At 30.4% G+C, this 23,066-nt stretch overlaps 6 protein-coding genes across 8 annotated transcripts in view; 5 read left to right on the forward strand and 1 right to left on the reverse strand.

The window, feature by feature from the left end:
- Positions 1–388: 388 nt before the first annotated feature.
- On the forward strand, positions 389–2,630 carry LOC109602369 (ionotropic receptor 75a-like). The gene is made up of 7 exons (XM_049969907.1): positions 389–470; positions 527–681; positions 731–1,045; positions 1,102–1,226; positions 1,281–1,887; positions 1,936–2,210; positions 2,259–2,630. Exons 1-7 carry the CDS (start codon positions 389–391, stop codon positions 2,512–2,514), a joined length of 1,815 nt encoding a protein of 604 aa, XP_049825864.1. The 3' UTR covers positions 2,515–2,630.
- A 915-nt stretch (positions 2,631–3,545) lies between these two features.
- On the forward strand, positions 3,546–4,868 carry LOC109602374 (dihydrolipoyllysine-residue succinyltransferase component of 2-oxoglutarate dehydrogenase complex, mitochondrial-like). Its single transcript, XM_020018736.2, has one exon. It carries the CDS (start codon positions 3,600–3,602, stop codon positions 4,758–4,760), a length of 1,161 nt encoding a protein of 386 aa, XP_019874295.1. The 5' UTR covers positions 3,546–3,599; the 3' UTR covers positions 4,761–4,868.
- Positions 4,869–5,604: 736 nt separating this feature from the next.
- Positions 5,605–6,164, reverse strand: LOC109602373 (dihydrolipoyllysine-residue succinyltransferase component of 2-oxoglutarate dehydrogenase complex, mitochondrial-like). Its single transcript, XM_020018735.2, has 2 exons — positions 5,813–6,164; positions 5,605–5,751 (listed from the first exon to the last, which is right to left on the reverse strand). Exons 1-2 carry the CDS (start codon positions 6,129–6,131, stop codon positions 5,705–5,707), a joined length of 366 nt encoding a protein of 121 aa, XP_019874294.1. The 5' UTR covers positions 6,132–6,164; the 3' UTR covers positions 5,605–5,704.
- A 48-nt stretch (positions 6,165–6,212) lies between these two features.
- Positions 6,213–8,386, forward strand: LOC109602372 (glucose dehydrogenase [FAD, quinone]). The gene is made up of 5 exons (XM_020018734.2): positions 6,213–6,359; positions 6,410–6,556; positions 6,607–6,861; positions 6,921–7,102; positions 7,153–8,386. Exons 1-5 carry the CDS (start codon positions 6,213–6,215, stop codon positions 8,333–8,335), a joined length of 1,914 nt encoding a protein of 637 aa, XP_019874293.2. The 3' UTR covers positions 8,336–8,386.
- Positions 8,387–8,439: 53 nt separating this feature from the next.
- On the forward strand, positions 8,440–9,935 carry LOC109602371 (uncharacterized). Of its 3 annotated transcripts, XM_049970167.1 has the most exons (4): positions 8,440–8,564; positions 8,613–9,378; positions 9,440–9,488; positions 9,541–9,935. In XM_049970167.1, the coding sequence occupies exons 3-4, from the start codon at positions 9,481–9,483 to the stop codon at positions 9,887–9,889; spliced, it is 357 nt and encodes a 118-aa protein (XP_049826124.1). In that variant the 5' UTR covers positions 8,440–8,564; positions 8,613–9,378; positions 9,440–9,480; the 3' UTR covers positions 9,890–9,935. The 3 variants fall into 3 exon arrangements, with proteins under 3 accessions (XP_049826124.1, XP_019874292.2, XP_049826125.1); XM_020018733.2 differs by having other exon boundaries at positions 8,613–9,488; XM_049970168.1 differs by lacking the exon at positions 8,440–8,564 and having other exon boundaries at positions 9,358–9,389.
- A 9,690-nt stretch (positions 9,936–19,625) lies between these two features.
- LOC109605236 (carbonic anhydrase-related protein 10) overlaps positions 19,626–23,066 on the forward strand; it is a 178,174-nt gene continuing 174,733 nt past the window's right edge. Inside the window, exon 1 of the mRNA XM_049970166.1 lies at positions 19,626–19,811. Coding sequence (XP_049826123.1) covers positions 19,763–19,811 — 49 coding nt within the window. The 5' untranslated portion in view covers positions 19,626–19,762. The remainder of the gene's footprint in view (positions 19,812–23,066) is intronic.

Below are 23,066 nucleotides of genomic sequence, written 5' to 3' on the forward strand. Positions count from 1 at the left end.
TAAACAAAAACAGGATATAGTCATTACTTATTTAAAGTGAAAATGTTAAATATTTAATCATACTAAGTTTAAATATTTAACATTGACCAACTGAACTGATTCATGTAGATTTATTTATACACTGATGTGAAGGGACAAGATTCATGTTCGTAATGCAATAATTGATTCACAAAAAAATAGATGTTTCGGTTTTTTATATTCACAATTTACCTAATAGAAAATTTACGAAGCAATTTTACTGTTAAAATGTCAATCATCCGGGAGGAAATAAATAGAGTGGAGACATTGTCGGTTGCACAGTTTTTAATATGATGTTAGTAGTTGAAGTTTCAATATGAAGACAACTTTTTTATTTTGTTCCATACTGATTGGACACATTTCATGTTTTATGGACCAAGAGATTGTAAAATCGTATTTTGATAAGAAGCTTGTTAAGTATGGAGTGGTATTTGGATGCTTCAGTAAAATTGGTATGAGACAACGTAGTTCAAAATAATGATGTAGCTAATTTAATTATTTTATCTAGAACAAGTTGGTTTAACAAGATATCTTTCAAGCAATCGCATCATTCAAATAGTTAACATTAACAAAGCTCATTATCCCTTACTTCTAGAAAACCGACACCATCTTGGTGTTGCTTTAGACTTGGAATGCAAACAATCCAAAGATTTAATTTTCAAGGTAACTCATAGAAGTCTGTTCTCTTTAAAATAAAAGTATTGTTTTCCAGAGCGGGGAATTAGGTTATTTTGATATTAAACACCATTGGCTGGTACTAAGTAGTCAAGAAAACGTCACAGAATATTTCCAACATGCAAAATTTGTAGTAACTGCTGATATCAATGTAGTTACTCCATTATCCAAAGAAGCAACAAAGTTTAAGATCACAGATTTCTACAGTCCAGGATCTAGAGAGACTAAAAGATTTGTGTATGATCCTCTTGGATATTATAACAAAACAACTGGCTACAAAACCAATTCTGTGGGGTCGAAGTACTGGAAACGTAGAGATTTAACTGGGGTACACGTTAGAAGTACAGCTGTGGTAAGATATGGAGTAAATTTTGTATTAGCCCATTCAATGAGTGTTACCAATTTCAGTTGTTTGATCCGTATGAAGGTGACCCTGCAGAATACATTAAAACGTACGAAAATAGAAACTACAACACATTTTCGAGATACCAAAGTAAACTGTACTTAGCCTGTGCTCAACGACTTAATTACACGTAAGTGTCAATTAATAACATCCACCAGTAATTAACCAATTTCCCATCAAATAGGCTGGATGTGGCTGTAGTGAACAGCTGGGGTTACCCATTAGGCAATGGCAGTTGGGATGGCCTGTGCGGAGCATTGCAAAGAAATGACACGGACATTGGGCTATCACCTGTGGTCGTAAGGCCAGATAGAATGGAAGTTTTAAGATACGGTTCACAAACTTGGGTTTTGAAAGTGGTCTTTCTATTTCGGAATCCCAAAACCAAAAGCTCCATTGAAGTTTTCCTGAAACCTTTGTCCTCTTCTATTTGGTTTTTTACATTACTGGCTGCTGTGATTTGTATTGTTTTACTGAGGATTAGCTTGTACGAGGAAAAAATCACGCTTCGTGATAGAAATTTGGATTATACATGGAGCTATTTGATAATATCTATTGTTGGAGCGTTGACTCAACAAGGATTTGAAAGTACTCCTAGGTTATTGTCGGGGAGGATTATAACAATCTTTGTTTTCTTGCTTTTCCTTTTGGTTTACCAGTTTTATTCAGCCAGTTTAGTGTCATATTTGTTACTAAAAGATACAGATACCATTAAAACAGTTGCTGACATATTGAATTCAGATTTGGAAGTAGGAATCGAAGATATAGTCTACAACAGGGACTATTTTAAGGTTAACATTTTTGATTAATTTACATTTACTAAAGTGCTACGGTTTTAGTTAACTAAAGACGAAGTATCCATAAAGTTGTTTAAAAAGAAGATTTACAGACCTAATAATAAAACACATTACTTACCAGTACCAGTTGGAGTAAAATTAGTAAAAGGAGGATCGTATGCCTTTCATGTGGATTTAGATTCTGCATCTCCAATAATAGAACAAACGTTTGAGTTAAAAGAAATATGTGAATTAAGGAAGGTACAATTATTTACCACTGTTACACTGCACACTCCAATGGTAAGGAAGTATCCTTATAGGGATATCCTAGAAACATGGTAAATTTCTTCATTTTCATCTTCCAAAAATGACAAAATTTATTTTAGCTTGCAAAAATTTAGCGAAACCGGAATAAAGTACAGAGAACTTTCATACTGGTGTGCTAGAAAATTGTCTTGTATTGAGTCTGCAAACACCAAAACATTTAAAGTTGGACTTGATGATTTATATCCCGCTTTTATGTCTCTTGCAATTGGAATAGCCTTAAGTTTGATTATGTTGGTTATGGAGATAAAAATTCACAACAAGTTAAATAACAAACAGGATCAAGAAAATTATGCTGTTCAAAAATTTGTTAATTAACACATTACACTGTCATAGAATTTCAGTAAAACACATAAAACACATAGAAGGCAAACTGTTTTAAAAGTTTTCTACTATTATTAATTAAGGAAACTACTAATAATTCAAAGAACATGAAATAGTTAATTATGTTTGTAGGTAGAACTGCAGTAGCACGTTCATTAGACTATAATAAACTTATAAAAAGCAAAATGTTCGTTAAAGGCTATTAAGAAGTTTCAGCTCAATTTATTCGGCTTGGAAAAAATGATAAACAAAACTTCTTTTGTACAAAGAATAATTGATGTTCAGTTAAATCTAGACGAATACCTGAAAATCCCTGGGAACATCGAATTCTTTTAAAGGAAATTCGATCATCAATGGTTCGCATGCAAGTTAAGAGGAATAATGAGTTCTTCCTTGCAATTTTCTTTTATAACGACTTCATTAGTGACAACACTGGTACATTTAAAGAGTACAGCAACCTGATATTCGAGTTATTTCCCTTAATAACTTTTTCTCGTTCCCCTTATAATGAATGTATTTCTGGTGAAAGTATTACTGTTTCTCATCAGTATTTTATTACCAACATTGAAAAATTCAATAACAAGAATAATAAGTCTGAATACGTTCCTTTTATTACATTCTCATTGTGATTATTAACAATGTATTGACATCGAAGAATAAAAATAACTTGTGGGAATATACTTATTTGAATTGGACCATTAGCAGATTTTTTCAGCAAGTGTAGCCGAACAGGAAGATATATTATTTGCCATTATATACACATCTGATAATAAATTTCCGGCGAGAATAACATACAAACTGGATCCGTGTAAAACAGCATATTGAAAAGACGGGAGACGGACAAAGAGAGTAGGAGGAGAAGGTAATGCATGAAAAGGCCGGCCATTAGATATATGCAAAAAGGAATATGGCACTATTTTCACGACATCTGCGGAACACAGGACCGTGACTCGTTATTTTTTAATATATAATAGTTCTCTACCTTCCCTGTTGTCATAATACATTCCTAACCTACAACAGTTCTACAATCTGTCATTACATGTACTGTCAATTTATACAAAACTTTTTATTTAATTGAAATGTTTTCTAAAATTTTCACAAGACTACAGCCCATAATATCAGCCCACCTGAGACCCACAACCAGAACAATTCTAACAACAGCAACCCGCAGTGAAATAAAAACAGTCAAGGTCCCGGAGATGGCCGAATCCGTCGCAGAAGGGGACGTGAAACTGATAAAGAAAGTGGGCGACCACGTGGCCCAAGACGAAGTGGTGATGGAAATCGAAACGGACAAAACGTCGGTGCAGGTGCCGGCACCGGGCCACGGCATAATCAAAGAACTTCTCGTCACAGACGGCCAGACCATCAAACCGGGAGCTGAAGTCTTCACAATCGACATAACGGGAGTGCCACCAGCGAAAGACCAACAAGCACCGTCGCCCGGTGCCCCCGCTCCTGCGGCCGCAGCACCCGCTCCGCAAACGAAACCTGCGGCTCCTCTTCCCGCCATGCCTACGCCTTCCATTCCGACCGGAGCCAGGAACGACCAAAGGGTGAAGATGAGCAAGATGAGGCAGAAAATTGCGCAGAGGCTTAAGGAGTCGCAGAACACGACCGCCATGCTTACCACGTTCAACGAGCTCGACATGACGAACATCATACAGTTTAGGAAGGAGGTTCAGGACGAGTTTCAGAAGAAGTACAAGATCAAACTTGGGTTCATGTCTGCGTTTATGAAGGCGTCAGCTTATGCACTGTTAGATTTGCCCTCTGTTAATGCGGTTATCGAAGGCAATGAAGTCGTTTACAGGGATTACGTTGATATTTCGGTGGCGGTTGCTACTCCGAAAGGTTTGGTTGTTCCTGTTGTGAAGAACGTCCACGTCATGAATTTTGCTGAGATTGAAATTGCTCTGGCACTTATGGGAGATAAGGCTAGGAAAGGTTTGATCGAGAACAAGGACATGGAAGGGGGAACTTTTACTGTCAGCAATGGAGGAGTGTTCGGTTCAATGATGAGCACTCCTATCATCAATATGCCTCAGTCAGCTATTTTGGGAATGCATGCCACTTTTGATAGACCAATGGCTATTAATAAAAAAGTAGAAATAAGACCTATGATGTATATTGCCTTGAGTTACGACCACAGAATTGTGGATGGACGAGAAGCTGTGTACTTCTTAAAGAAGATAAAGAGTTGTGTTGAAGATCCCAGAATGATGTTAGCCGGACTATAAGTGTGGGTTGGGTAGAAATCAATTAAGAAGCTGTTAAATTTATATTTATATAGATTAGTGTAAAACACCCTGTTTTATAGAATATAAATATAATTTATTGCTAATGTTGTCGTTGTGGCGTGTTGTTAAACTTGATGTAAATGATAATTTCCAACGTCCCTAACCTAAACCATAACAGGTTGATGTATCGGGCGAATAAATCACCGTTGTTGCGTAAATCAATACAAGACCCAAGTTGGAAAACATTAACCATTCGGACGACATGTCGCGGCTGATAATTGAAAAGGACGCGGCATTTCCGCTACAACGGACCTGTAAAATTTCAACAAATGGGGGTTGATTCACATCTGGCGCATATAATTCAAACGTTCGGATGGGAGATAATATTTCTTGTGGTCTTCACGAGGAGCCGGGGCTCTTATATCTCTGATGTGACAAACCGCTGGCTCAGCAAGTCCAACACACCGGATTAGCCTTTCTCGCGGTGTAATATGGCATGTGATGAGAATAATAACAATAAGTCAATGGCCCGATCTCCTTTCCAGCTCCCTTTCTCACTCGCAATTTCGCCACAGCCCCGGGATTCCGCTTATGTCTTCAACTCTGTATTATATCCAGTCGGATTTTATATCAATCTGATTTTATATTCTTATACATTCTTGATGTTCAATTGCGCGATTTATTTTCTCCGTTATATGAACCTCGGGGTCATTTGCGATGTGACTGTTATCACTGATGAATGGACCGCGTAGAAATGAAATAAAACTCTTTTACTTCTCAGATTTATTACTTGGGAATTATATCCTCTTTCATCACTTCAATTCACTAACAAAAAGAAGGAGAATTACATTTTGCACATTTATTTAGTAGTAATATCAACAAGGAAATCTAAAGGTTGCAGTTCATACACAAAATAATTTTAACAGGGTAAAATATTTTATTTCTTAAGGGGCAGGAGCTTCAATCTCCTTCGGCTTCAACGGCGCATCATCTAATGCAACAATCAAAAAATTAACAACTTCTCTGAAATTAAATCAAAACAATCATCATACCTTCCAGTTTTATTTTGAAAGCGTCTTGTCCAGGCTTAATGGAGTCACCATCTTTGACAAGGATTTCAGTGATGATACCTTTAGCTGGTGCGGTTACATACACGGAAGTCTTGTCCGTTTCTATTTCCAATACGACTTCATCTTGCATAACCAAGTCTCCTACTTTTTTAGCAAGTCTAACGTCTCCTTCGGTGATCGATTCAGCCATTTCTGGGGCCTTAATGATTCGTGTTTCGAATCTTTCGAACGACAATTTGAAAGTTCTTGAGGCATTTTTTAATAACTGGGGACAGTTTGGCAGCTTAATTGGGACGAACATTTTGATTGTGATAAAAATGACAGTTCCAGTTGTCAATCTAAATTTAAAGTTGAATGTAATACTTAATGTAAATTAAGAAACATGGAGGCCTTTCGCATGGATATTAGTCCCATATCTGGACCAGTTGCCAACACGTTCCTTGTGTTAATTAACGCATTGTTATATTTTGTTAAATTTATGGGACGCATTGAACAATATCCTGAAGATTCCAGTTACACAATTTTAAATGTGAGCTGATATTTTGAAATTACATTAAATTGATCCGTAAATAATTTCAGGCCACATCAAATGACACAAACGGCTTCGACTTCATAATTGTTGGAGGAGGGGCTGCAGGTTGTGCTTTAGCCAATAAGCTTTCAAAAATTCAGAGTTGGAGTGTTTTACTACTGGAGGCTGGGGATTATCCCAGTACAACTTCTGAAGTAAATCAACGAACTCGCCAGCTTCAAAACCTAAATAACCTCAAACTTAGGTTCCAGGTTTTTATGACACCATACCGTTTAGTACTGAAGATTGGGCATTCAAATTCGAAAAAGAAAACACGGCATGTATGGGGAAGAAGTGCAAGTATTGCACTTTGACAAGGGGGAAAGTACTTGGAGGAACAAGCAGTATCAACAATATGATATATGTTAGGGGCATTCCTGAACACGTGAACCAGTGGAATCTTCCAGAATGGAATGGTTCAGTAGTACATGAAATAATGCACACCTTAGAAGGTGCTGAGGTATTTCTGAAGGTTTGTATTCACAGGTCGAATTAAAATACTCCTTTATTGTGTTGAAGGATTTAGAGAATGTAACAGAAATGGGCAGTGAAGGAGAAGTGAATCTTAAATATTTCAACTACCAGGATGTGCTCAAAAATATTTTAATTGGCACTTACAAAGAGGCTGGCATTGAGGAATCAGAGAAAAGGAAGTACATTCGTTTGACCCGCAACTTGGTTTATGTGAAAGACGGGGAAAGGTATAAAACATTACTTTCAGTGTCACCCCCTCATCAGAGATTATCCGTAGATTCAATATGGCTGAAGCATTTCTGGCACCAATAAAAGACAACCCCAACTTCTACTTATCCTTGAAGTCGGAGGTCATAAAGTTGAACATGAATCCTCGAGACCCAAATAGGGTGAAGACTGTTACCGTGAACGTTCGTGGAAAGGTCATGGACATTAGAGTGAGGAAAGAGGTGATTTTAACTGCTGGTGCTATTAACAATGCCAAAATACTACTATTGAGCGGAATTGGACCTAAATGTGAGCTGGCGAGGAGGAACGTCACAGTTGTTAAGCACTTACCAGGCGTTGGGAAGAACCTGCAGATGCATCTCAACGTCCCTGTGTTCGTAGGGATTAAGAAATGTAAGGATGGGCAGGAGGACAACATAGAGGATTGCGAGTTGGACGCTTACAAACAGCACGATTTCTTTCGGGACATTTTTTACTATGTCATTCATAGAGAAGGCAATTTGGCTAACATTGATATAAACGACATTGTTGTTTATATGTACACTAAACGAGGTGGTGGCATTTTTCCCAATGTGGGGATATACCATAATTATTTCAAGATAAACGACACCAAGTTTCAAAATGTCCTGAACACATTTCAGTTCACCCCTTCTATAGATCGTTGCTTACGTTATTTGAACAGAGGTCGCTCTGTTGTGTTGTTCTCTATATCTTTGTTAAGACCTGACAGCAAAGGAGAAGTTTCCTTGAACGACAAAGATATTTATGCCAACCCCAAAATCACTCCCCATTTTTTGACAGCAGGAGAAGACATGGATACACTAACAACCGCCTTCAAACTAGTAAAAAACATGATAGAAAACAATGAAATCAACACATTAAATGCATCTGTACTTAACATCGACATTCCCAACTGCAGACATCTAGCCCCAGGTTCTGTTAAATATGCCAGATGTTACATTATAAATATGGCGTATCCCATACCGGATGTGGCGGGCACGGCAAAAATGTCTATGCCATGCGACAACAACATGGTGGTGAACAAGGTTTTGGAAGTTAGAGGCATTAGATGTGTGAGGGTTGGTGACTCCAGCATTTTACCCAACATTACTATCGGCAGTTCAGTCGCCACTGACATCATGTTAGGGTTCAGACTCGCTGAAATCCTCAAAGGAAAATGGTTGAAGCATTACTCTTCTAATTATACAATTGACACCCAAACTGGTGTTTGAATTTATGTTTAAAATTTGGACTAATTACTTAAATAAAATCAATTGTGGCAATAGTGTTTCTATATTTTTTAGTTATACCTATACATTTTTTGACAACTTTATCCGTCAGATTGTGATCTTATACGAAATTGAAGTGAAAAAAACTAACAATGTAAATTTGACGTTTGTTCATTTTATACCTTAACTCTTGCTTTCGAATCTATTCAACATAAAATCACAAGATGAAAATGTAGGTCAACTAACTCAAAACTTCTTTAGTTTCATTAATAATTTGTAGAGTTGAAATAAGTATGGACAAACTACTCCGCATATCTTTGCACTGCAAGCTGCGTTTGGTAGAAGATGATGAGTCTGCGAAGATTTTCTACTCGATCACAAAGTTGGATAAAGAACGGGGTACCGACAAGCAGAATTACATTGTTATCGACAACAGCCAGATTCCAGCTGTGCAGAAATTGTTATCAGTCACTTATCCGGATTACATAGAATTGTTGTATTTGCCCGCCAGTCAGGAGAACGATAATATTAAATTGGTTGGTGATCTTTGGGAGAAGTGGTTGGTAGATTTGAAAGAGCCTATAGTTGATCTCAGTATCGAGGACGATAGTGAAGATGATATGAATTAATTCTGACTTGTAACATTCAATAAATACATCATAAATATAGTGTATTCTATTCTGGATGTGGTGGGAATGGTAAAAAAGTCTATCCCATGCGGCAACTACACGGTGGAAGTTTCAGACATGACATTTCAGACGCCACCGACATCACGTTAGGCTTCTGATTCTCCTCAAAGGAAACTGAGAGGGGAATTACTCCTCTAATAATAGCACTGACACACAAACTGGTGTTTGAATTTACGTAAATATCTCATAAATATTGTAAAATTTGGACTAATTTCTTAAATAAAATCAATTGTGACGTATAGTGTTTCTATTTTTTCTTTAGTTTATAATCTATAAATTTTCTTGACAACTGTTTCCGTCAGATTGAGATCTTACACGAAATTAAAGTGATGAAAACTATAAAAGCTGATACTTGTTGTAACAACTCGGTAACATTGTCATAAGTGTTGTGCAATTTTAACGTTTGTTCACTTTATAGCTTGATTCTTGCTTTCGAATCTGTTCAGTTAAGACGTCAAGATGAAAATGTAAGTCAGGCTGTTAGAGAAACTTCTCCATTGTATCTTTAATAATTTGTAGAGTTGAATTAAACATGGGCACAAGGCTCCGCATATCTTTGCACTGCAAGCTGCGTTTAGTGATAGAAGATGATTATTCGAAGGTTTTCTACTCGATCACGAAGTCGGGTAAAGAACGGGATGGCGACGAGCAAAATTACATTGTGATCAACAACAACCAGATTCCGGCCTTGCAGACATTGATATCAGTCACTCATCCGGATTACATAGAACTGTTGTATTTGCCCGCCAGTCATCTCGATGACAAGATTAACCTGGTTGCTGTTCTTTGGGAGAAGGGGTTGGTGGATTTGAGAGGACCTATGACTTCACTCAGCGGCGAGGGCGACAGTGAAGATGACATGAATTAGTTTTGTGAACGTTTCCAATAATCAATAAACACTTTGCTTGTGATGATTTTTGTATTTCCACCCACAAAAAGACGCCTTTTGTGAGTGATAAAAAGCTGAAATTACGTTCATTAATGGACACATTAACTGGAAAAGAAACACTGAAACATAACGAGTAATAATATGAAATTTCATCCCTAGCTTTCAGAATATTCCTCCGTTTTATACTAAGTAAATCAATATATTCCCTGAATAAAAATGCGTTGTTTCAAACGTCCCGGGGGATATATATCTTTTCCCGATTGCTAAATATGATATATAGAAGTTGAATGTTAGTAAGTTAACGCTCTTAGCAAAACCGGGAGAGTTTATTTTTATTGTATGGGACTCAGGGGTATTTTTGGAAAGGACAAGTTTGTCCTGAAACGTTTACTGAATTTCCTCAGATTGGATTATTGAATTTTAGCTGTCACGGAATTTTTACTTGATTCGGTTATCCTGTGTTTTTTTTGTCACTCTTCCACGCAGATAACACGAGACGTTGGATATATATTTCGTTTTTGTTTTCTCCGTTATCCTGCAAAGATGCGAGTCAATAAGAAGCGACAGTACGAAGGAAATACGTGCATGTTTTGGTCAGACGAATAACATTATGCCGTTACTATCGTTTAAACTCCTGTATGCACCAAATTGAAAGCGACAGAGTCGAAAATCAAATATCTTGGTGCTCATTAATGCAGAAATCGTGAGAAGCTGAATGATGGGATAATGGAATAATCTTGTAGGAAATTCGCAACAAATTACAAGTGGACAATGTACTGGCACCGCGATACTGACTCCCAGTCAATACTGGCGCTATGAATAAACATGCATATCAAGTTAGAGGTGTGATTGGGTAGATTATTATTCAAATAAGTCACCGGTGGTGTATGTACGTTGCACTGTATCCACTCCAGAATTTATGCGAGGCCCCGGATTAACAACGCTTTAAGTTGGCATAAAGAACTGGAGTTTCCGCACGAATGTAGCTTTCACAATGTGGACGAATACTGCAAGGTATAATTGCGAATTGAAGCTGATGAAATGTTATTTAATATCATCGGACTTAAGGGAAAAATAATAAGATCCCGTTATTGATTGGGTAGCCAGGTCGTATTTCATCGAAACATTGAATAAGTTTTTAATTAAATGAGATGATGAATCAGCCGAATTGACAGGCCAACAAAATTGATATATCAAGAGTTCCAATAATGGTTTCGATGGCTCCAAATGTAGTTTAATGAACGGCGATGAACACGTTTTAGTTTGGAAGTTCGTGCGGAAGCAATACTAATAAATCAATTTAGTAAAAATGTGATGGAATGCACTTCCTGTTCAACATTCGAGTATATACGTCGTTAATATTTCACCGGGCACGTTTTTTTATTGGACGTTTTTTTTCCGCAAAATTAATTTTTCCCATAAATTTCAGATGTATCTATGATAGGAATGTTGGAGACCCCCGATAAGAAAACCGTAAACCGCCATGATAACTCCGAACTCCATAAATAACGATGAATAACTGCGTTTTGTGACCTGAGGCAACAAAAAACGTTCCGTCTTGGGGTATTTATATTAAATTTTGTATACTTGTATCGGGAGCTTCCGCATTTCCTCAGTTCACGGTTTATTTATTTTTCAGCAGCGTAATATTGATACGAATTTAATACATACCTTTTTAGTGTGCCGCATTCGAACACAAGGATTGAAAAATGAGCGATGCGTCTTCAAGTGGATGGGGTGCGAAGCCGCAATTTAATATTAATATTTAAAATTGCGTGTAAAACTCGAAACTAATTAAGGAAAGTATTCATTTAATTGCATTCTGTGTGTAATAATATCTCGTCTTTCTTGAAAAGTTTCGTCGTTGGCCGCGTTTAAATTAATGAAATTGTCGACGGGAACGCCGTGAAATCTCTTGCTCCGCTCGGCTTATCGGCCACTTGGGACCCGGATCATCCAATAATATCATAGAGTTTTGCTCATTATACCCTCTTCTATGCGTTCCTTATCAAGTTTGCCATCCAATAAATAATAACTGTTTTCGAATCGGCTTCCCGTGCTCATTAATCATCGCCCCTGAAATGATAAAGCCGCCGTCGCGACGACAAAAACATTGCCACCAGCTGTATCTCTGCAATCTTGCCAGGTTCACGATTTCGAACCCCCAATTGCCCATTGTTGGCGTAATAGTTTGTGTCCAATTGCGAAACAGTAATTACTTTAAAATTATTCGATTCTTATTATGTCATAAATTTAATTGCGTAAATTGATTTTATATATAATTACAAATCCCAACTTAAGACTAAACTTGATAATCGATTTTTCAATGAAAACATTTATCATAACAATTTTTCCTCATATAACTTAAAGACACAAATTATTTAATTAATAAAAGTATAATTAAAAAGTTAGTTTGAAGTTGTTTTAAAAAAAGACTTTTGTTAATAATTTGACAAAAAAACTTAATTTTAATTGACAGTATAACTCAAAATGTTAATCAATTGATTTAATTATGAAAATATAATTTGAAAAGTCACTTTTATACTTTTTAAAGATGTTATATAAAAAAGCTTTTTATTAATAGTGTTGATAATTTGAAAGCGAACTTGCAGTAACAAAATACTTTTCTAATAAGTTTTATAAACTTGTTTATTTAATTACTAAAAAGTAATTAAAAATATCATTATCTAATATTATTTTTAAACTATTCCAAAAAAAATTTTTTGATAAAGTTGATAATTTGACAATAAACATGTAGTAATAAAATATATTTCTAGTAAACTTTAACTTAACTTAAATTTTAACTGACAGCATAACTGTCAACCAATTTATTTAATTTCTGAAAATTAATTTAAAAAGTCACTTAAAAACTATTTGAACTTGTTATATAAAAAGCCTATTTATTAATAGTATTGATAATTTGACAACGAGTTTGCAGTAAAAAATACTTTTCTAATAAGTTACATAAATGATATTATTTAAAAAATATCAAAAGTTTGATAATTTGACAATCATCTTGCAGTAACAAAATATATTTCTAATAAATTTTATATTTAATTGATAGTGTTAAAAAATCACGTTCAAAATTTTTTGAACTTATAACTTACTAATAATCATCAGTACTCGGAAGTAATAATAATTTCAACCTAAATTAAGGAATGTGAAAATAAAGAAGGCTTAATGTTAAAAATTTGGTTAATAATACTTTAATAAATTTCGTTAATTAAAAGTGGTCTGTCTAATTTATTTTTATATGTATTAAAATCAAAAGTAAAATTAAATAAGATTAATTTTTAATTATTTTTATGTATGGTAATGAATGAACGGTAATTATGTTTTATTTACAATGTTTTATCAAACTCCACTTTTTAATCGATTCCTCAATATAAACATTTGCGGTTTGTTCAAATTTATTCTCTATTTGGTAATTACAGTTATAATTGGTTTTTAATGATATTCGTAGTTCATTTGTGGCCTCAAAGTTCATGTTGTATGCAGTATCATTTCTATAATGGATTTTTCAATATTCTGAAAAATATATATCCTATTTGGAATAATTTTAAATGCAACCCAATTAGTTTCAATAAATTTCACTCACTACACCCCTAATATATTAAATAAGAAATTTGTTTTGTTTGTACGAACTGTTAAAAAGAGATTTTTTAATAAACGCTTCCGCAGTTCGCAAACGATTCTTTATAAGAGCTTTTTAAAACGCGATAAGTATAAATAACGGTAGCAATTACAAATGGCACAAAGCAAACTAAACGTCTTTAGTTAGTCAGACAAACGCAAAACACGGAAATCTGCTTCTGTAGCATTAACACAAAGAGAGGATGCGGTAAGAAATATATTTATGCGAGAGACATTCACCTTCTGTCTTACACGCGAAATAGAATCTTAATTGTCTAAAACACAATTTGTCGGGGAAATCCGGTAATTTCACCCTCATTAGTCCGCAGTTAGATGTGAAGTGCTCCAGTTAGTTGGCGAATATGTAAATTTTCATCTCGTTTGATGGATTGCCGTTTTCGCTGAACTTGCACCGTCTGCACTCATTTAATATGCATTTTTAATGACGGGGATGAGAATGCTTCTCTGGAATGCTGCTTCCACTGTTTAAAATTAAACACTACGTTTTAACTGCAATGATTATAGACTGTGAACTCTTTTATAAATTTATAATTTAACTTCTTAGCATGGAAGTTCTTGTGTATACACGTTTTAATAATAGTTTCGTGTTAAAACTTTTGTGGGGGTAACTCAAATTTGCGTCAATCAATAAGCAAAAATTCAGAGGCTGAAAATGATTCAAATATCGCCTAAACCATATATATTCAAATATTTTAATCATTTTATTTAATTTCTCAAAATATACTTAAAAAAGGTACCAATATTTTGTTGTTACAAAAAAGCTGCTAATAACGTTGATAATTTGACAACCATCTTACAATAACAAAAAACATTTTTAATGAGTTTAATTGACGGTATAACCCAAAATTATTAATCAGTTTCAATATTTTTGAGCTTGTTGTAATATAGTTTTTTTGACAATAATAATTGACAATAAATTTTAATTGACTGTATATCTCAAAAATATTAAACCATTTATTAAATTTATACAAATATAATTACAAGTCACTTTCAACATTTTTAGCATGTTGTAAAATAGTTCTTTTGACAATAATAATTGACAGTATAACTTAAAAACATTAAACAATATATTTAATTTATGAAAATATAATTTAAAAAGTTACTTTCAATATTTTTAAGCATGTTGTAAAATCCTTTTTTTGGCAATAATAATTGACAATCATCTAATATTAATAAAAGACATTTCTAATAAATATGAATTGTCTGTATAATCCCAAAAATACTAAATGATTTATTCAATTTATAAAAATATAATTAAAGAAGTCAGCTTCAATATTTTTGATCAGGTTATAAAATAGTTTTTCTGGCAATAATATTTAACAATGATCTAGTAATAATAAAAGACATTTCTAATAAATTTTAATTGTCAGTATAACTCAAAAATATTAATTAATTTATTCAATTTATAAAAATATAATTTAAAAAAAACATTTTCAATAATAAAAGACATTTCTAATAAAATTTAATTGACGATATAACTCAAAAACATTAAACAATTTATTAAATTTATAAAAATATAATTAAAAAAGTCACTTTCAATAATAAAAGACATTTGTAATAATATTTAATTGACAATATAACTCAAAAACATTAAACAATTCATTTAATTTATGAAAATATAATTTAAAAAGTCACTTTCAACATTTTTAAACATGTTGTAAAATCCTTTTTTTGGCAATAATAATATATTAATTGTCAGGATAATTTCAAAAATATTAAATAATTTAATCAATTTATAAAAATATAATTAAAAAAGTCAGCTACAACATTTATGATCAGGTTGTAAAATAGTTTTTTTGGCAATAATAATTAACAATGATCTAGTAATAATAAAAGATATTTCTAATAAATTTTAATTATCAGTATAACTCAAAAATATTAATTAATTTATTCAATTTTTAAAAATATAATTTAAAAAGACTCCTTCAACATTTTTGAGCACGTTGTAAAATATTTATTGGCAATAATTATTGACAATGACCTTTTAATAATATAAGACTTTTCTAATAAAATTTAATTGACACTATAACTTAAAAACATTAAACAATTTATTTAATTTATGAAAATATAATTAAAAAAGTCACTTTCAACATTTTTGAGAATGTTGTAAAATAGCTTTATTGGCAATAATAATTGAGAGTGATCTTGTAATAATATTTAATTGACAATATAACTCAAAAACATATAAAAATATAATTAAAACAGTCACTTTCAATAATAAAAGACATTTCTAATAATATTTAATTGACAATATAACTCAAAAACATTAAACAATTCATTCAATTTATAGAAATATAATTAAAAAAGTCACTTTCATCATTTTTGAGCTTGTTGTAAAATAGTTTTTTTTTGACAATGTTTATTGACTTAGATCTTGTAATTTAATTTTAATTAATAGTAAAACTCAAAAATGAAAGTGTAACTCAAAAATATTAAACAATTTATGAAAATAAAATTACAAAAGTCACTCAATATTTTTGAGCACATACAATTTTACATTAATAATTAAATAATATTGTAATAACAAAAAAAATTTCTATTAATTAATAATACTCATGATGGGAATACTTCTCTGGTACACTATTACCACTGTTTAAAATTAAACACTCATTAATAATAATTTATAATCTAACTTCTTAGACTGAAAGTGTTATGTGTATGTATATTGCAGGTTGAAACCCTTGTAGGGGTCACTGAAACGAGCAACCATAAAATAATAAGATTCATGTGGGTGAGAATAATTCCAATATGCCCTGACCAATATATTACATAACTGCTGATACACCTAGTAATATAATTGACTGAAAGTTCAATAGAAATCGTAATAAATTCCACGCGTTAAGTGAGTGTTTCCGGCGTTTTTTGATATTATCCCCCGGGCCTTCAAAAAAGGTATCAGTGACTTTTTTATTGCATCAACACGTGTTTAGTTTAAATCGAACCGACAGATATTGGTTGTCGGCCCGCACAGGTCTATTCCCTTTAATAAAAACGAAATTTTCCGTTTGTTTTCCCGTCCGGCGTTTCGCCGGCGAGTGTTAGGTGAAGTTGTCGTGCCAATAAAAAGAACAAAGAACAATGGCGCTAGTAGGAAAATATGATCGGGTTTATGAACGGTCGGACACGATGAGAACTGGGTGGGAGAGGCTTTGTCACCGACTCAACTTCCGAACCATAAATATCTGGTGGAGAGCTCCGAGACCTTCTGGCCGACACTAAAAGTGAAAAACGCGCCTTTTCTAAATCAGTGTTCAGCGGGATCCGACGAAATGGAGCCCTTATACTCTCTTTGTCTCTGCTCTATTAGATAGTTGAGATAATTAAGAATGGGAATTTATCGCCCACGCCTCAGATTGCCCCCGGAATTTTTGCACCGACGGTTTTCTATATAAGACAAGTCCTAGGACTTCAATATGTTGACAACTTTTATAATTAAACGCAAAAAACAATAAAAGTATTTGTTTTCACAATACTTAATTTGGTTTTCGTTATTCTATGTGTGTATTTAAGGTAAACAATAATAAAATTACCTCACGTTGTATTTCAATGAACAATAATATTGTTTGTTTTCGTTGATTTATTACTATTCTGACTATTTAATATTTACATATATTTTATATTATCTGATGTAATTGTTGCGCATTTAAATTGTTCGACTATTGGATTTACCTTACCCATAATGGATATTTTAATGCACATGTTTTCATACATAAGTAATATGACGATAAACACTTAAATTACAATTTTATTTATTTATTTATTTTCATAGGCCATCAATTTAATATAAGTAATATTTTAAATTAAGATTGAGTGTGTAGAAATAGAGAAAAATTAATTTACATAACAATATTTCCAAGAAAACATAAATAAACCTCCATAACTATGTTATAATATATATATTTTTTAAATAAGAATTTTATTGTCAATTCAAAATTAATTTTTTTTTTTGTGAATAGAAACAACCTTTCAATATTTAAACTTTCATTTCGTTATTTTGAAAAAGTTAAAAATTAATACAGATTATAATGAACATAATTATTATTTTTCGTCATCATTTTATTTTTTAATAATTTAGTATCAATATTATATATTTTTTATCATAAAAATAATTTAAAATTTCTTGTAATAACTGAGATATTTGTCTTATTTTTATAAGTTAAACAATTTAATATTAATTTTTAATATTCAAATTTCCATTATTAAATATTTATTATCAATATTTTAAAATAAGTAGTAAATAAATTAAAGCATAAAAATTTATAATTAAATTTTATTGTTTTAGTTATTTTAAAATTACTACAAATATTTTCTATATTATCTCAGAAAATATTATATATTTTTATTGGTAAATAAAGCTTAAAAGTTTATATTTAATTTTTATTGTATTTATTAGTATAAATAAGTTATTAAAAATAATGTCCATATTATCATAGAAATATCTTAATTATAACAAATATGTATTAATGTGTGTTGAAAAATATAAGTAATATAATTTTTATATTATTGGGATATAGTATAAGAAGTAAAAATCAAATTGATATTAAAAAATAAAATAACAATACTAATTTATACCAATTTTTTTATAGTTATTTTTAAATTTATTTCAATTATTACAAATAGGTATTTGAAATATTTCATTTCAATTTTTAAATTATTTTCGTTATTGAAAAACAAGTTTTCTCATAAATTTTTATAATGTATTTCAATTTTTCAAGAAAATTAAATATTTATTTTGGTTATTAATTTTCTAAAGCATCAAAGTTTTTAATTAATTTTTATTTTTTTTTCTTATTTATTTAAAAGTTATTTATTTAATATGGAATAACTTCCGACACCTTTAAAATATGCTCTCCAAAGATGAGCTCTTAATTTTAAAAGGAATATCCTCATTTCAGTTTTCCTTCTTTTCTTCAGCCCTATATGGCAAAATCCACATCTCACTGTTACTTGATCGTACAGAAAATTTTTATTTACATTTCTCGTAAGAAATTGAATGTTCTACAAAAAAGGCAAAAGGGGAATTTTTTCATAACCCTTATCGTTTAGAAGATATCGGAGGTCAAAGTTTGAAGAATTGAACAATAAAATATATAACTAGTAGACAAATAAATATTATAAAATTTCGAATCTTAATGCGTACTGATTGTAATACATATTTTAAATTTATCCACTGATGTTATAAATGTCAAATCAACAGAATTTTGATAACAAATATTTTAATAATTTTAATGTTCTTTTCATAATTGTGTTTGAAAATTAAATTTAGATATTTGGTATTTATGAATAATGAAAGAAAATTTAATAAGGTATCAAAATTGTAACAAAATTACAAACTAATTTTAGTGATGAATATATATTAAGATTGGTAATTAATATTTACAGAAGCTCCATGATTCCCACAGTTAATTTAGACTAGATTCCATATGTAAAAGATAATCAAGAACGTAGAAACTTTCAGCGTTTATTAAAATTAAGTCTAAATTTCTATGATCGCATTAAACATGTTTAAAACTAAATAATTTACTGATTATTTTCAGCTCCATGAACTTTCAAAATTATACATGAATGAATAATGACAATAATAATTTAAATTCAAAAAGTTAATTAGCAATATATAACAAATATATTATATATTTTAGATTAATTTTAGTAAGTATGTATTTTAGAGTTGTTTCAAATTACCGGAAAAACACAAAAACTTAATTTCCTTTAATATTTCTTCAATTAGTTTACCCCTGTGCCCCCAAACTTAATAAGCGAAAGCGTCGCGACGCCAACAAATCATCGAAGACGTTCATTAATTATCTCCGATCATCTCGAACAATATGCAACAAAACCGTAGCCGGTTCGCACAATTTCCATCGGACGTATATTTTTTTTTGCGCCACAGACAACATTTAATCAACCAAAGTGGAAATAGATACGTGTAGTGCGGCGCCGTTCCCCGTCGTCCGATTGGACGGCGACGCTTTCCGCGTCCAATCGGATTTTCGCCGCGACTCAACATAACGGCGGGCCAGCGCTCCGGATTTTCAGTTCGCGTCTGGAAACCGAGGGGGAAGTTGCGCCACGCTCACGACTGGCACGACGGACACGCGGTCGTACGATTGCCACGATTGTTGTCGGTTTTAATTGCATCGATGACGCACCAAATCGCCTCGAATTGATTCAGATCGGACTGTTTTTGTTTTAACTGAAATGAAACTTGTGGCCTGCTTTGTGCCATTGGTTACCTTGTTCATTTACGGTGAGTTCAGCCATTTGGATCGCACCCTTTGTCTTGTGATAATCATGATGATGATGATGATGATGATGATGATGATGTGACTGTAAATAATAGATAGTTGGCCTTAAATAAAAAATATTAAAAATTAAATTATAATTTTCACAAAAAGGTGGAAATATTTTATTTAAAATAATTAAATATTTAAAGGCTTAAATGTATTTTATTGTATTATAATCAATTTATAAATAATTTACAAAATTATTTTTTATTTACTAATTACCTGCAATTAAATATTGCCATTTAACATTACCAGTAAATTAAATTAATGTTTCTACACAAATAAATATTTTACTCAAATAGATTTCAAAATATATTCTACAATTACAACTAATGTTTTATTATCAAATAATAATAATAATAATAATATTTAAATTTTAGTTTATTTTAAATAAAATTAATTAATTAATGGTTATTATATTAATTTCATTTCATAATTGAAGATGCTAAACTATATATAAGTTAAACTTAGTGAAACAACTTTAATGCTAATAATATGGTACTTTATATTAACAATTCAAAATGTATTAAAATTAAATTTTAAATCAATGCATTAATATTTAAATTCATTATGTAAATTATTTCTTGTGTTCTTATTCATTGATTCATTCATTTAAATAACAAATATTTTAAACATTATCACAGTTTATTAAACAAAATTTATGGTATTACAATATTTAATAATTTATACACGTATTGAAATTATTATAATTTTACATTTTGCACAATTCATATGAGTTAAACGAATATTAACATTCCTTGATGTTAATTTCAGATACTAAAATTATTATTATACACACGTTACAAAGCTTAATGATATTCTCATTAATTATGTAAACTAATTCCTAGGTTACATTATTCTATTTGTAATATATTACAGAATAATTTGTTATTTAGTTTGTTTGTATTTCTAATAGTATTATTCCTTTTTTTTTAATTTTTTTTTGTCATTATTTAGATATAACAATGTTTATTCAGATTTAATAACCTCTGTAATCATGTGATCATTAAAAATTATAATTGCATTGAAATATATGATTTTCCATTATTAAATAAATTTATTTATTAAATATTTAATTTGATGTGAAATAAAAGAAAAATCAATATTATATGTGCAATCACTAAAAAGCAATTTTAATGTTGATTATAAATTAAAATCGGCAATTAATAATTTACAGAAAGTTTATTAATATATTATTATAAAAGTTGGGGTTGTTAAATTTAAGAGAATTGTTTGGAATATATATTTTTTTTGATTATGAGGTATCAAATTAAATTAAAATTAGTTTTTGTATAAAAATACTTAATTAATTCTGTAAGATACAAAAAGCAAATATATATTTTTATTTATGTTTTTATCCAACAGACAATTGTAATTTTAATTTATTTCAATGTATGTAATGGTTATTTCAAGGTATGTAATTATTTTTAATGAAATTTACACAATTAATATAACATTATTCTTGTTTTTGTAATTAAAATTGTAATTGTATATAAATATGAATATTATTTAAAATTTTGTGAATTTATACGTAGATGAATGTGCCAAAACACATTTCGTTTTAATTATCTTCCATTGTTAAAGAGAAGCACAATACGTATTTTATAAATTAATTTAATAACTAACTGGATTTTTTAAGGCATTATCTATTTTAATTAAAATAATAACAATGCTTACTTTCTTAATTATTGTAAAATCAATAATAAACAGCAGAAAATTTTTAAATTTTGGTTGGAATTATTAAGAAAAAATTAAGGAAAAAAATATGTAATTATGTGTTTTACAAAAAATTATCATTTTACAAATATATATTGAGGGTATAAAATGTGTGTGAACGTATCACGTTGAAAAACAAAATAACCATTACTTGTACATATTTACACTCTACGTGCATAGAATAAACTAATACCAATAAAAAAGGTAAATTGATTGTTATTTACTAAAGTTTTGATTATCATTGAATTCTTAAACACGAATACCTGTACATTAATCATTCAGTTGGACGCTATTGAATATTATTATCTAAATATATATCTGATAGCATATTATTGACCAACAAATGAGGCGTAAATAAATTATTAGAAATATTAGAAGAGTGGCAGTAATGTAATATGTTTTATTTTGGTTATGTCCAGATTTTTTTGATAATGTTAATGTAAGTATAAGTAAATAAATATATTATATAAATATATATGGTAGCAATGACTACTTTTTTGTTCATTTTAATTAATATTTTAATTAACAATATTATTTAATTTTAGGATCATTTAACCAAAGCTAGAACATATAAAAAAAATTAAAATTTTACTATAAAAATTTAATAAATATAACTTAATTAGTAACAATCACTTAATTCTTATTAAAAATATTATGAAAGTCTATTTTAAAATAATTGAGATTTTTATTTAATTGACACAAGCACATTCGCCATTTTATACAATATGATGATGATTAATAGTGGTGGATCCGCCTATTCTCAAATTTTTACTTGTCAATCATAAAATAAATATGAATATTTTTTCAATATAGCTAGAATAAGATTTTGTTAAGCTAAATAAAAATTAAACGATAAATTAAAACCAATTTATTAATATACTCTTAAAATAAATACGATATAATGTTATTAACCAAGATAGATAAGAGTAAAAGTTCTGGTAAATACTCAAGAATACAATTGAATAAAATAATTTGTAATAAATGTTTTTTTTTATATATACAACAATGTTATTTAATTTGTCGTTTTCAATATATATTATTCATAAAAGTATTTATATTATTTTGTAGGACATAAAAATTTGCATTGTATAATTAAAATTTATCATTTTAAGCTAATGTAAATTAAAAAATATATTTAAAATTAATTTAAATATTATATATAACATAATATTAAATACAGACTGTGGATCATATAAAATTATTTTTATGACAATATGATATTAATGAGATGATAAATGTATAAACATTCACCATTTTAAATTCAAAATTGAAGAATAGAAGTAAATAAATTTACATTTAAATAGAGTATGCATGCAGATCTAAAATGTGTATATATAATATTATAATTTTAATGTCAATTTAAAATATTAATAATAAAATACGTTAATTTATGTAAAATTCAAAATGTGTGTATAAAAAAAATAATGAATGGTGAATGCGCATATACACAAAACTGAGTATGAAATCTTTATTTTTTTATGGATATAAAATTTTCCTTAATA

Source organism: Aethina tumida, chromosome 7, assembly GCF_024364675.1.
Source record: "Aethina tumida isolate Nest 87 chromosome 7, icAetTumi1.1, whole genome shotgun sequence".
In the NCBI taxonomy this organism is placed as follows: domain Eukaryota; kingdom Metazoa; phylum Arthropoda; class Insecta; order Coleoptera; family Nitidulidae; genus Aethina; species Aethina tumida.

Coding starts and splice junctions, on each gene's coding strand:
- LOC109602369 (XM_049969907.1), top strand. CDS start 389: ATGGACCAAGAGATTGTAAAATCGTATTTTGATAAGAAGCTTGTTAAG. Junction 1,227..1,280: donor GCTCAACGACTTAATTACAC/GTAAGTGTCAAT, acceptor CCCATCAAATAG/GCTGGATGTGGCTGTAGTGA. Junction 2,211..2,258: donor AGGGATATCCTAGAAACATG/GTAAATTTCTTC, acceptor AATTTATTTTAG/CTTGCAAAAATTTAGCGAAA.
- LOC109602374 (XM_020018736.2), top strand. CDS start 3,600: ATGTTTTCTAAAATTTTCACAAGACTACAGCCCATAATATCAGCCCAC.
- LOC109602373 (XM_020018735.2), bottom strand. CDS start 6,131: ATGTTCGTCCCAATTAAGCTGCCAAACTGTCCCCAGTTATTAAAAAAT. Junction 5,752..5,812: donor TTTCAAAATAAAACTGGAAG/GTATGATGATTG, acceptor TTGTTGCATTAG/ATGATGCGCCGTTGAAGCCG.
- LOC109602372 (XM_020018734.2), top strand. CDS start 6,213: ATGGAGGCCTTTCGCATGGATATTAGTCCCATATCTGGACCAGTTGCC. Junction 6,862..6,920: donor ACACCTTAGAAGGTGCTGAG/GTATTTCTGAAG, acceptor ATTGTGTTGAAG/GATTTAGAGAATGTAACAGA. Junction 7,103..7,152: donor TATGTGAAAGACGGGGAAAG/GTATAAAACATT, acceptor GATTATCCGTAG/ATTCAATATGGCTGAAGCAT.